Source organism: Macaca fascicularis, chromosome 3 (assembly GCF_037993035.2).
Source record: "Macaca fascicularis isolate 582-1 chromosome 3, T2T-MFA8v1.1".
Lineage (NCBI taxonomy): Eukaryota > Metazoa > Chordata > Mammalia > Primates > Cercopithecidae > Macaca > Macaca fascicularis.
Genome location: NC_088377.1, coordinates 190933011 through 190947042, shown reverse-complemented (window position 1 = coordinate 190947042; position 14032 = coordinate 190933011). Strand labels below are relative to the sequence as shown.

General features: G+C 45.5%; 1 protein-coding gene across 39 annotated transcripts in view; it reads right to left on the bottom strand.

Moving 5' to 3' along the window:
• The window catches only part of ZNF783 (zinc finger protein 783), a 52039-nt gene that overhangs the window by 27081 nt on the left and 10926 nt on the right, over positions 1–14032 (bottom strand). For 11 of the 39 annotated variants that reach the window (XR_012432992.1, XR_012432991.1, XR_012432990.1 and 8 more), the window contains exon 5: positions 2236–2333. The exons of 12 other annotated variants lie outside the window; for them this stretch is intronic. Coding sequence is in view for 17 of the 27 variants with exons in the window: in XM_074036280.1 (XP_073892381.1) it covers positions 2236–2333 (98 nt within the window). In the remaining 10 variants the exon portion in view is untranslated. Of the gene's footprint in view, positions 1–2204; positions 2334–2483; positions 2597–2818; positions 4056–14032 lie in introns of those variants that run through there. 16 more of the 39 variants (XR_012432998.1, XR_012432996.1, XM_074036255.1 and 13 more) reach the window with 4 other exon arrangements.

The following is a 14032-nucleotide window of genomic DNA, read 5'->3' as shown; positions in this document are numbered from 1 at the left end:
ACAGTGCTCACAGCACATTGCAGGGGTCCTGCTCACTGAGCCCCGCCACACAGGCACTGCCTCGCACGGTCACTCAGTCCTGATTGTTGTCATCAGCCTCATTCCTGGAGGCCAAGCTAAGGACATCAGGGGAAGGGAGATCAAGCTGCAAGGCCAGGAGCCAGGGAGCCCGGAGGTCAGGGGTCAGCTGGAGTGGGACACAGAAGCAGAGACCCTTGGCACAGCAGAGAGGGTGGCAGGACCCCACCCCCAAGAGTTCTGGTGACACTAGTTACCATCTGTGAAAGACAATGAGCCCCAGGGGCCCTCGCTGCCCCCAGACCACCCTAAGAGGCCTCTGCGGACTAGGGGTGGTGAGTGCTGCACCCATGCTCAGCTGCTCATCCACATGACAAATCCGCACAGAGCGTCCATGACCTGCCTGCCACTACACTCACTGGTGACAGGAGGTGCTAGGACCTGAGATTCTTGCCTGGGTCTGTGTGAGTCTCACTCAACTCCCAGGTTGGGTGGAGCCAAGGAGCTGCTGGACAGCAGTGACAAGGACAACCAAGGCAGTGGCAGGTGGTCACAGCAATGTGCTGGAGACCTGAGACCCCAGGTCTCAGCACCCAGCTCTCAGGGGTCCCTAATGTGAGGGAGGAAGGGTCCTGGCACCATACCCTCTCAGGGAAGCAGAGTCTCTGGGCAGAGGAACACAGACTGTTGACATGGGGGCTGGGAGCCCAGCCACACCAAGACCACATGAATAGCTTTTCCATCATCATCACACCACATGCCTGGGATCTGATGCCTGGGTTTTCATGCAGTGCCTTTCCAGCCAGGCCAGACCAGACCAGACCAGGAAGGACCCCAGACTGATCTGGGTCCCCACAGTCCCCAGGGAGATAGCAGCTGGAGAGGGAGGGACGGAACCCTCAGGAGGAAGCCCGTCACCACGTCCCACCACCCAACCCCACCCCACTCCCAAAAGGCCCCCACGCTCCTGTGGGGCTCTGCTGCGGCCACAGGTGCCTCTGCCCTTCTTCCCCTGGCCCCATGCCTGGCAGGATGTCCCTGGTGGAGGAAGTTGGAGACTCCCCATCTAGACTCTCCTTTCGACTTAATCAAGGATAAAATGCTGGTGCTGGCTGGGGGCCGTGTGAGACTCGGCAAGGGCCTCTCCCAACACCGGCTGCAGGACACCCATGGCTTGCAGCGTGCATAGCCATCTCCCCAGCAGCCCTGGACATACGCAAGTCCCTGCCAGGGAGAGGAGGCCTAGGGCTTCTGTCCGGAGGGCTTCAGAGGTGAGACAAGAGCTACGAAGGCCACATCCCCAACACCCCTGCGGGCCAGTGCTAGTGACCTGTCCCTCAGCATCTGTCACCCTGATGAGCCTCAAAAGAACAGAGGGTTGGGAGGCTCCGGGACACCGTTCCAGGTCTGCAATGGGGCAGGAACACTGCCCTCCTGCCTAAGAGGGTCCCATCTCTCCAACTGCATGAGCACAGCCCAGACTTACACACTGGCTGGAAAGAGAAACCCAGGGAATGGAGGAAGATCCAGTGGGGAAGAAATCAGAAATCACCACAGAGAAAGCAACCAGAGACTGAAAGTCGGGCCAGCGGCAGAATCAGGTGGAGGAGCCAGCCCCGCAGACGAACACTCGACAGAGAACAGAGCTCTGGACTGTTTGCCAAGTGTTCTGCTAAATGGCCTGATACATCTTTTTGTGAAAGGACAGGCAGGGACTGCCTTTAAATAAAAGCAGACAAAGAGGTCTGGAAGCATGGCTAAAGCCAGAGTTCCCAGCAGGTCTTCAGAAAGGGCGTTTACTGAGAAACACCACGCTGGCGCCGCGCTAGGCACAGGACACACACTGCCCTGTGGATGGGACCCTCGTAAGAACCCTGGGGAGGCACAACACACCCATCTACCCCTCCCCTCACTCTGCTGGACCCCTGTGCCCAGGCCCCCAACACGTGGAGGAACCCACCTGTCTATACACTGTTTTCTCATGCTGAAAATGCCAAAACCTACCTTCTTTCAAGGCCTGTCTCAGGGGCCCCTTTCCCAGAAAGCCTGTCCAACCCAGCCCAACCAGTCTCCCAGCCATCTCTCCCAGCCCCACGCTTCCAGTGCTTTTCCTCAGCACCGTCGCTTGGTAACCGCCTGCTGCCTCGGGACACTGTTCATCCTGCCGCCTCGCTGTTCTCACTCACCTGCTCCTGGCCCGACTGGGGCCACTCTCACCTCTGAGTCCTGCTGCTGCTTGGGGGCCTGCCCTTCTTTCAGCTCCTCCTGGGCAGGGCTGAGTGGGCTGGTGAGGTGCTCTGGATATGGAGGGAGGCCTGGAGAATGCAAATCAGTGACACTGAGCACAACACAGAGGTCTCCTGCCCAGATGACCAGGGACCCTCTGGGGAAAGGCAGAGTCACTGGGATCCTGGGGCCTCAGCTGCAGCACAGGGCATGACAGTGAGGTGGACGCCACCGAATACCTGGCAGCTAGATTCCAGTCTAAAGCCTCTTGTCCCAGAGAAGGAAACTGCAGCACAGGAATTCAGCAGACAGGAATTCATGGTAATGATCACCAGGCAGGTCATGACAGACTCTGGCATTTTAAGGCAGGAAAGAGAAACACCATGCCTGTCCCAGCAGCCAATGGGGTGGCCACCACCTCCCGCGCTCGGGCCTCCTCCTCCTCCTCCAAGCTGCTCTTATGACATAAGGGACCCAAGGCAGGGCAGAAACACAACTGAAGACATGGCGTTAGGAGCATCAAGGTTTCCCCCTCAGAAGTTTTCTTTCAAAATAACTCCATCCCTACACCTACTTCTTAGAACTGAGTCCATTCATGTTTAATCAGCGCCCACCTCCCAGAGTGATCGTAACCAACCCAGCTGTCAGCAAGACTTTCAAACGGTAAAGCCTCAAAATGAGCATGTGTCCTCTCACACAAGAAATGAAACTCTGATTTTTTTTTTCTTTTTTGAGGCGGAGTCTCACTCTGTCACCCAGGCTGGAGTGCAGTGGCGTGATCTCGGCTCACTGCAAGCTCTGCCTCCCGGGTTCAAGCAATTCTCTGCCTCAGCCTCCCGAGTAGCAGGGATTACAGACGCCCGCCACCATGCCTGGCTAATTTTTGTATTTTTTTAGTAGAGACGGGGTTCCACCATGTTGGCCAGGCTGGTCTTGAACTCCTGACCTCGTGATCCACCCTCTCGGCCTCCCAAAGTGCTGGGATTACAGGAGTGAGCTACTGCGCCCAGCTGAAGCTCTGATTTTTTAAGCAGAAAAAGATGATGAGAAAAAAACTATGATGAGCAAAAGGCTGACAGTAAGAGCTGACAGAATGCTACCAATCAGAGATGAAATCAGCAAATGGCTCACATCGTTTGTCCACTTGATGCTAAGAGGAATTTGAAATTGGATGGGCATCAGATCAGAAGGGAAGAGACAACAAACCCAGAATTATGGGAAAAGTAGGAAAACCTCCAAACCTGAGTTTGAATTTACCACGTTGGATCTTCCTAAACTTAAAACTCCAGAGAACAATGCCTTGTCAAGAGATAAAAGAACAACCAAAAGTGTGGTGGTGCATGACTGTAGTCCCTGCTAGTTGGGAGGCTGAGGCAGGAGGATGGCTTGAGTCCACAAGTATGAGGCTGCAGTGAGCCATGACTGTGCCACTTGCATTCCAACCTGGGCTACGGGGCCAGACCCAGTCTCAAATAAATAAATTAATTAATTAATTAATTAATTTTTAAAAAGTAACCCAAGTGGGGTCCTGTCCACTCTACCTCAACTGAGGTTCTCTGCTAAGAGAAGAGGTAAAACCAGCCAGAAGGTTATCAAAGGGTAAAATACTGGTGAAAAATAATAATCCAGTGGAGTCTGTGCCTGCTAACACTGCTACCAATTCCCCTTTATGTATGGGAGAGTTATAAACCAACGGGTTTTACTGCCCCTAAAAATGTTATTTTCATGACAAGCCTAAAGACGGCTGCTTCCTCAGCAGATCCTGAAAATTTCAGTGGATCATCCTCTGAAGTTTGATCTTTGGATCCTTCCTACAACAAAGAGAAACACATCATCCATCCTACTAAACAGCCCCAAGCATCACAAGGTGGTGACTGAGCAAGATGAAGCCTCAAAAAAGAATGAGAAACAGAACGGTCTAAGTGAAAATAATGAATCCTGACTGTTCATGAGCCACTAATAATTGAAAATAAGGCTGGGAACAGTGGCTCACGCCTGTAATCCCAACACTCTGGGAGGCCAAGGTGGAAGAATTACTTGAGCTCAGGAGCTTGAGACCAGTATAGGCAACATGGTAAACCCTGCCTCTACAAAAAAATACAAAAATTAGCTGGGTGTGGTGGCATGTGCCTGTAGTTCCAGCTACTCAGGGAGCTGAGGTGGGAGGATCACTTGAGCCCAGGAAGTTGAGTCTGCAGTAAGCTATGACTGCACCACTCCAGACTGAGCGACAGAGCAAGACTGTGCCAAAAAAAAAAAAAAAAAAAGTTAAGAATAATTTTTAAATATTGGAAAGAAGAGCCAGATTCTGCTGCAGTTGGATTTGGGGGACAGCACTGGCAAAGGAGCAGCACCCCCAGGATCGAGCAGCCTACAAGCCAGCGGTGCTCCTAGTTGGGGCAGTCGCAGGCCTCTCCAAAAATGCCACTTCCATCAGTTCCATCAGTTCCATCAGGTGAAGACCCACGCAGCCCCTTGGCCTCCAGTGCCCCCAGATGAATAAAGGGAAGCACAGGTCAAGAAGGCAACCTCATTGGAGATCATTTTGAATGGCAGGACAGGGCCAGGCACGGTGGCTCACGCCTGCAATCCCAGCACTTTGAGAGGCCAAGGCTGATGGATCACGAGGTCAGGAGATCGAGACCATCCTGGCTAACACAGTCAAACCCTGTCTCTACTAAAAATACAAAAAAATTGGCCGGGCAGTGTTGTGGTGGGCGCCTGTAGTCTCAGCTACTAGAGAGGCTGAGGCAGGGAGAATGGCATGAACCCGGGAGATGGAGCTTGCAGTGAGCTGAGATAGCGCCACTGCACTTCAGCCCGGGTGACAAAGCAAGACTTTGTCTCAAAAAAAAAAAAAAAAAGAAAGAAAGAAAGAACAGCAGGAGAGACAGCAGCACCGTCTCCCAGAAAATGCCATGAGCTCAGCTGTTACAAGTGACGACACACGAGTATGCCACTCAGAATAAAAAATAAATAAATAATAAATTTTACAGTTTATCTGTAAAATGGGAATTTAAAAAAAAAAAAAAGAGTAGACCGTGGTGGTGGCAACCAGTGCCCCAAGTAGGCAGGTATCAGCTACAGAGGGATGAAAGAACTGGACTCCCAGAAACAGGCCGGGCACGGTGGCTCATGCCTGTAATCCCAGCACTTTGGGAGGCTGAGGTGGGTGGATCACTTGAGGTCAGGAATTCAAGACCAGCCTGACCAACATGGCAAAACCCCGTCTCTACTAAAAATACAAAAAAAATTAGCCAGGCATGGTGGCACGCACCTGTAATCCCAGCTACTTGGGAGGCTGAGGCAGAAGAATCACTTGAACCCGGGAGGTGGAGGTTGCAGTGAGCCAAGATCGAGCCATTGCACTCCAGCCTGGGCAACAAGAGAGAAACTCTGACTCCAGGAACAAAAAAAAAAAAAAAAAAAACTGGACTCACAGAAACAATACATGCCAAAGTTCCCAGGTTTCAGCTTTATAATCTGCAAATCTTTTACTTCTTTTTAAAGTGGACATATTCTGAATACAGGTTTCATTATGGAGGCTAAGAGAACAAATGTTTAGTTTCATATTTTCTCTGTAAGTAAAAGAGCTGATATATTTTGAATATAGAGTGATTTTAAAAAGGGGTGGGGGAAGCTGGGGACAGTGGCTAAAGCCTGTAATCCCAGCACTTTGGGAGGCCAAGGCAGGCGGGTCACCTGGGGTCAGGAGTTCAACTAGCCTGGTCAACATGATGAAACCCCATCTCTACTAAAAATACAAAAATTAACTGGGCATGGTGGTGCATGCCTGTAATCCCAACTACTCAGGAGACTGAGACAGTAGAATCGCTTGAACCTGTGAGGTGGAGGTTGCAGTGAGCTGAGATTGTGCCACTACACTCCAGCCTAGGCAACAGAGTGAGACTCAGTCACACACACACACACACATATCTCACTCTTTAGGGACTCCTGGCTCAGAACACTACAATGGGGGCTCCCAAACCCAAATCCTGTACTAGGCTAGTATAGCAGCATCCCCTGGGGAGCACCCCTGGGAGTCTCATCAGTAGGTTTGGGGTAGGCCTAGGAAATATGCATTTTTTAAAAGATTCCTAGAGCAAGAAACATAAATAATTCACAGAATAAGAAATTTAAATGGCCCTTAAACATATAAAAAATAGGGCCAGGTGCAGTGGTTCATGCCTGTAATCTTGCCACTTTGGGAGGCCAAGGCAGGAGGATTGTTTGAGGTCAGGAGTTTGAGACCAGCCTGGGCAACACAGTAAGACCCTGTCTCTACAAAAATTTTAAAACCTGCCAGGCATAGTGGCACATGCCTGTAGTCCTAGCTACTCAGGAGGCTGAGGTGGGAAGACACTTGAGCCTAGGAGTTCAAGGCTGCAGTGAGCCATGATTATATGACTGCACTCCAGACTGGATGACAGAGTAACATCTTGCCTCAAAAAAAAAAAAAAAAAAAGGGAGGCGGGGGAACAAGATGGTCGAAAACAACCCTCCAGCGATTATCTCCCCACAGAAACACCAAATTCACTACTATTCACACAAGAAAGCACCTTCAAAAAAACCAAAATCCAGATGAGCAGTCACGGTACCTAGCTGTACCATCATATGGAGGAAAGCAGCACTGAAGAGGGTGGCAAAGGTAGTCTTGAATTGCTGATACCGACCCTCCTCCACACCCCCGCAGCAGCCATGCAGCTCGCGAGAGAGAATGTGTGTGCTTGGGGGAAGGAGAGTGCAGTGATTGTAGGACTTTGCATCGGAACTCAGTGCTGCCCTGTCACAGCAGAAAGCAACACCAGGCAGAACCTAGCTGGCACCCACACACAGAGGGAGCATTTAGAACAGCCCTAGCCACGACAGGCATGGTGGCTCATGCCTATAATCCCAGCACTTTGGGAGGCTGAGGCAGATGGATCAACTTGAGGCCAGGAGTTTGAGACTGGCCTGGCCAACATGGCGAAACCTCATCTCTACTGAAAGTACAAAAATTAGCCGGGTGCGGTGGCAAGCACCTGTAATCCCAGTTACTAGGGAGACTGAGGCGGGAGAATCACTTGAGCCCGCGAAGCGGAGTTTGCAGTGAGCCAAGATCACGCCACTATACTCCAGCCTGGGCAACAGAGCAAAACTCTGTAACCAAAAAAACAAAAAACAAAAAGTTTACTCAAACATGATAACAGAGAATTTTCCAAACCTAAAGATATATCAATATTCAAGTACGAGAAGGTTAGCAAACACCAAGCAGAGTTAACCAAGGTAAGACTACCTCAAGGCATTTAGTAATCAGACTCCCAGAGGTCAAGGATATTAAAAAAGGATCCTAAAAGCAGCAAAAGACAAGACACAAATGACATACAATAGAGCTCCAATACGTCTGGCAGCAGACTTTGCAGTGGAAACCTGACAAGTTTTCAAGAGAGTGGCACAACATATTTAAAGTCCTGAAAGGCCAGGCATAGTGGCACATGCCTGTAATCCTAGCACTTCGGAAGGCTGAGGTGGGCGGACTGCCAGAGCTCAGGAGTTTGAGACCAGCTTGGCCAATACGGTGAAACCCCGTCTCTACTAAAAATACAAAAAATTAGGCAGATGTGGTGGCACATGCCAGTAATCACAGCTACTTGGAAGGCTGAGGCACGAGAATCACTTGAACCTGGGAGGCAGAGGTTCAGTGAGCCAAGATTGTGCCACTTCACTCCAGTCTGGGCACCAGAGGGACTGTCTCCAAAAAACTAAAAATAAAAGTGCTGAAGGCAAAAAGCTTTTATCTTAGAATAATATATCCAGCAAAAATATCCTTCAAACATAAAGGAAAAATAAAGATTTTCTCAGACAAACAAAAACTAAGAGATTTCATCAACACCAGTCCTGTCCTACAAGAAATGCTAAAGGGAGTACTTCAATCAAAAAGTAAAGGACATTAATAAGGAATAAAAAAAAAAATCTGAAGGTACAAAACTCACTGGTAATAGCAAGTACACAAACACAGAGTATGATAATACTGTAATTGTACTGTGTAAGCTACTCATATCTTGAGTAGAAAGTCTAAATATGAACCAATTTTTTTTTTTGAGACAAAGTCTCGCTCTTGTTGCCCAAAGAAATGCCTAAAGACACATGTGCACTATGGGATAGAAAAACTACTGTATGTAAATGGAAACCAAAAAAGAGTAGGAGTAACTAGACTTATAGCAGACCAAACAGATTTTCAGACAAAACTATAAAAAGAGACAAAGAAGTTCATTATATAATGCTAAAGGGGTAAATTCGGCAAGAGGATATATTAATAGCATAATAAATATACATGCACCCAACTCTGGAGCGCCTAGATGTATAAAGCAAATACTGTTAGAGCTAAAGAGAGAAACAGACCCCAATACAGTAATAACTGGCATGTCTGACACCGCACTTTCAGCACTGGACAGAGCATTCAGAAAGAAAACCAGCAGAGAAACACTGGACTTAATCTGCACTATAGACTAAAGATATTCACAGAACATTTCATCCAACGGCTGCAGAATACACTTTTTTCTTCTCAGCACATGGATCATTCTCATGGATAGACCATATGTTAGGCCACAAAACAAGTTCTTAAAAATTCAAAAAATTGAAATCATACCAGGTATCTTCTCTGACTACAATGGAATAAAGCTAGAAATCAATAACAAGCAGAACTTTGGAAACTATATAAACACATGGAAATTAAATAATATGTTCCTGAATGGCCAACGGGTCAACAAAGAAATTAAGGAGGATATTAAGAAATTTTTTGAGGCCAGCTGTAATCCCAGCACTTTGGGAGGGCAAAGTGGGGAAACCATTTGCATCCAGGAGTTTGAGACTACCCTAGGCAACATAGCAAGAACCCATCTCTACAAAAAATCAAAAATTAGCCAGGTATGGTGGCACACATCTTTAGTCCCAGTTATTTGGGAGGCTAAGGTAGGAGGACTGCTTGAGCCTAGGAGGACCAGGCTGCAGTAAGCTGTGATCACACCACTGCACTCAGCCTGGGCAACAGAGCAAGACCCTGTCTGAAAACAAAAAAAAAAAAAGAAGAAGAAGAAAGAAAGAAATTTTTTGAAAGAAATGAAAATAGAAACACGACATATCAAATTAACCTATGGTACTTGTGAGATACAGCAAAGCAATACTAAGATATAAGTTTACAGCAATAAGTGCCTCTATCAAAAAAGTAGAAAAACTTCAAACAACATAATCATGCATGCTAGAAAACCAGAAAAGTAAGAGCAAACCAAACTCCAAATTAGTGTAAAAACAATAAAGATCAGAACATAAATAAATAAAATTGAAACAAAAAACAATACAAAAGATCAATGAAATGAAAAGTTGGTTTTCTGAAAAGATAAAATCGACAAATCTTTAGCCAGACTAAGATAAAGAGGATCCAAATAAATCAGAGATAAAAAAGAGATATTACAACTAATACTGCAGAAAATCAAAGGATCATGAGACTATTATGAACAACTATATGCCAATAAATTGAAAAACCTAGACGAAATGGATAAATTTCTAGACACATACAATCTACCAAGATTCAACCATGAAGAAATCCAAAACCTCAACAGACCAATAACAAGTAATGAGATCAAAGTTGCAATAAAAAGTCTCGCAGCAAAGAAAAGCCAGGGACATAACGGTTTCACTGCTGAATTTTACCAAACATTTAAAGAGGAATTCACACCAATGCTCTTCAAACTATTCTGAAAAATAAAGGAGGAGGGAATACCTCCAAACTCATTCTATGAGGCCAGTATTACCCTGATACCAAAACCAAACAAAGACACATCTAAAAAAGAAAGCTACAGGCCAATATCCTGATGAACACTGATGCAAAAATCCTCAACAAAATACTAGCACACCAAATTCAATGACACATTAAAAAGATCTTTCATCATGACCAAGTGGGATTTATCCCAGGCAGGGATGGAAGAATCATTCAACCTCTGCAAATCAATGAATGTGATACATCTTATCAACAGAACGAAGGACAAAAACCACAGGATTTCAATTGATGCTATAAAAGCATTTGATAAAATTCAACATACTTTCATGATTTTAAAAAATCCAAAAAATGGGTACAGAAGGAATATACTTCAACACCATAAAAGCCATATACAACAGATGCACAGCCAGTTTCCCCTGATACTGAACAGGGGAAAAATTGAAAGCCTTTCCTCTAAGATCGGGAACAAGATAAGGATGAACAAGATAAGGATGCACTTTCACCACTGTTGTTCAACATAATCCTGGAAGTCCTAGCTACAGCAGACAAGAGAAAGAAATAAAGAGCATCCACATTAGAAAGGAAGAAGTTAAATTATCCTTGTTTGCAGATTATATGATCTTTTTTTTTTTTTTTTTTTTTTGAGACGGAGTCTCGCTCTGTCGCCCAGGCTGGAGTGCAGTGGCGCGATCTCGGCTCACTGCAAGCTCCGCCTCCCGGGTTCACGCCATTCTCCTGCCTCAGCCTCCCGAGTAGCTGGGACTACAGGCGCCCACAACCGCGCCCGGCTAATTTTTTGTATTTTTAGTAGAGACGGGGTTTCACCGTGGTCTCGATCTCCTGACCTTGTGATCCGCCCGCCTCGGCCTCCCAAAGTGCTGGGATTACAGGCGTGAGCCACCGCGCCCGGCTATATGATCTTATATTTAGAAAAACCTAAAGACTCCACCAAAAAACACCTATTAGAACTGATAAATTCAGCAAAGTTGCAGCCTACGGAATCAACATACAAAATCAGTAGCCTTTTTATATGCCAACAGTGAACAATCTGAAAAAGAAATCAAGAAAATAATCCCGTTTACAATAGCTATACATAAAATAAAAAACCTAGGAAAAAACTTAACAAAAGAAGTAAAAGATATCTAGAACGAAAATTATGAAACATTAATGCAAGAAATTGAAGAGGACACCAAACAATGGAAAGATATTCCATGTTCAGAATTAGTTATAATGCCCACACTACACAAAGCAATCTACAGACTCAATGCAATTCCTATCAAAATATCAAGGACATTCTTCACAGAAATAGAAAAAATAATCCTAAAGTATATACAGAACCATGAAAAACCTGAAATAGCCAAAGCCATCCTAAGCAAAAAGAACAAAACTAGAGGAATCTATTACCTGACTTCAAATTAAACTACAGATCTAGAGTAACCAAAACAGCATGGTAATGGCATAAAAACAGACAAACAGACCAAAAGAACAGAATAGGGAACCCAGAAATAAACCCACACATCTACAGCAAACTCATTTTTGATAAAGGTATCAAGAACATACATTAGGCCAGGCGTGGTGGCTCATGCCTGTAATCCCAACACTTTGGGAGGCCGAGGCTGGCGGATCACCTGAGGTCAGGAGTTCAAAACCAGCCTGACCAATATGGCGAAACCCTATCTCTACTAAAAATACAAAAATTAGCCGGGAGTGGTGGCAGGCGCCTGTAGTCCCAGCTACTCAGGAGGCTGAGACAGGAGAACTGAACCCGCGAGGCGGAGGTTGCAATGAGCCAAGATTGTGCCACCGCACTCCAGTCTGGGTGACAGAGTGAGACTCTGTCACAAAAAAAGAAAAAAAAAGAACATATATTGGAATAAGGACAGTCATTTCCATAAATTGTGCCAGGAAAACTGAATATCCATATGCAGAAAAATAAAACTAAACTCCTATCTCTCATCATATAAAAAAATCAAATCAAAATAGATTAAAAACTTAAATATAAGACCTCAAACTATCAAACTACTTCAAGAAAACATTGGGGAAACTCTCCAGGATATTGGTCTGGGCAAAGATTTGAGTAATACCCTAAAGCACAGACAACCAAAGCAAAAGATGAACAAATGGGATCACATCAAGTTAAAAACCTTCTGCACAGCAAAGGAATCAATCAACAAAGTGAAAAGACACCCCACAGAATGGGAAAAAATATTCGCAAATTATCCATCTGACAAGGGATTTATAACCAGAATATCTAAAGGCCTCAAACAAATCTATAGGAAAAAATCCAATTACCCAATTAAAAAACAATCTGATTAAAAATGGGCAAAAGATCTGAATAGACATTCCTCAAAAGACGTCATACAGGTTGGGCATGGTGGCTCATGCCTGTAATCTCAGTGCTTTGGGAGGCTGTGGCAGGAAGATTGCTCGAGTCCAGGAGTTCAAGACCAGCCTGGGCAACACAGCACAACTCCATCTCTACAAGAAATACAAAAATTAGCTGGGCGTGGTGACACATGCCTCTAGTCCCAGCTACTTGGGAGGATGAGGTGGGAGAATGGCTTGAACCCAGGAGACTGGGTTGCAGTGAGCTCTGATTGTGCCACTGCACTCCTGTCATACCTGGGCAACAGAGTGAGACCCTGTCTCAAAAAAAAAAAAAAGAAAAAAAAAATGTGGCTGGGCACGGGGGCTCATGCCTGTAATCCCAGGACTTTGGGAGGCCAAGGCAGGCGGATCATGAGGTCAGGAGATAGAGACCATCCTGGCTAACATGGTGAAACCCCATCTCTACTAAAAATATAAAAAATTAGCCAGGCGTGGTGGCGGGCGCCTGTGGTCCCAGCTACTCGGGAGGCTGAGGCAGGAGAATGGCATGAAACCGGGAGACGGAGTTTGCAGTGAGCCAAGATGCGCCACCGTACTCCAACCTGGGTGACAGAGTGAGAATCCGTCTCAAAAAAAAAAAAAATGTACAAATGGCAAACAGGTATATGAAAAGGTGCTCAACATAATCAATCATCAGAGAAATGCAAATCAAAACGACAATGACTTATCATCTCCTCCCAGTTAAGACAGGCAATAACACACGCCGGCAAGGATGTGAAGAAAAGGGAACCCGCGAACACTGCTGGTGGGAATGTAAATTCGTGCAACCACTATGGAGGACAGTACACAGGTGCCTCAAAAGAACTAAAAGCAGAACTATCACATGACCCAGCAACCCCACTGCTAAGTATATACCCAAAAGAAAGGAAATCAGTGTATCTATCTGCACTCCCATGTTTATTATTCACAATCGTCAAGATTTGGAAGCAACCTAAGTGTCCATCACCAGGCAAAGGGACAGAGAAAATGTGGTACATATATACAGCTATAAAAAAGGAGATCCTGTCATTTGCAACAGCATGGGTGGAACTGGAGGACATTATGTTACGTGAAATAAGCAAGGCACAGAAAGACAAACTTTGTATGTTCTCATTCATTTTGGGAGCCAAAAAGTAAAACAGTTGAATTCATGGAGACAGAGAAGTTGAACGATGGTTACCTAAGGCTGGGAAGGGTTGGGGGAAGGTGTGAGGGGGGAAGTAGAGATGGTTAACGGGTAACAAATACAGTTAAATAGAATGAATAAGATCTAGAATGTGATAGCATAACAGGGTGACTATAGTCAACAATAATTTAATTGTACATTTTATAATAACTAAAAGAGTATAATTGGAATGTTTATAACATAAAGAAATAAGAAATGCTTGAGGTAATGAATATCCCATTTACCCTGATGTCATTATTACACATTGTATGCCTGCATCAAAATATCTCATGTACCCCATAAATATGCACACCTACTATGTACCATAAAAATTAGAAATTAAAATAGAAAGAATTCTAAAGGAAAAAAAAAAAAACTCATCAACACTCAGTAAGAGAGGCGCCATTAAAACTACACTGACATACTTCTTACCATTACACTGAAAAGAATCCTACAAGTTTGTCCACATCCTCTGTTGGCAAGAGAACCTTTTTCACAAC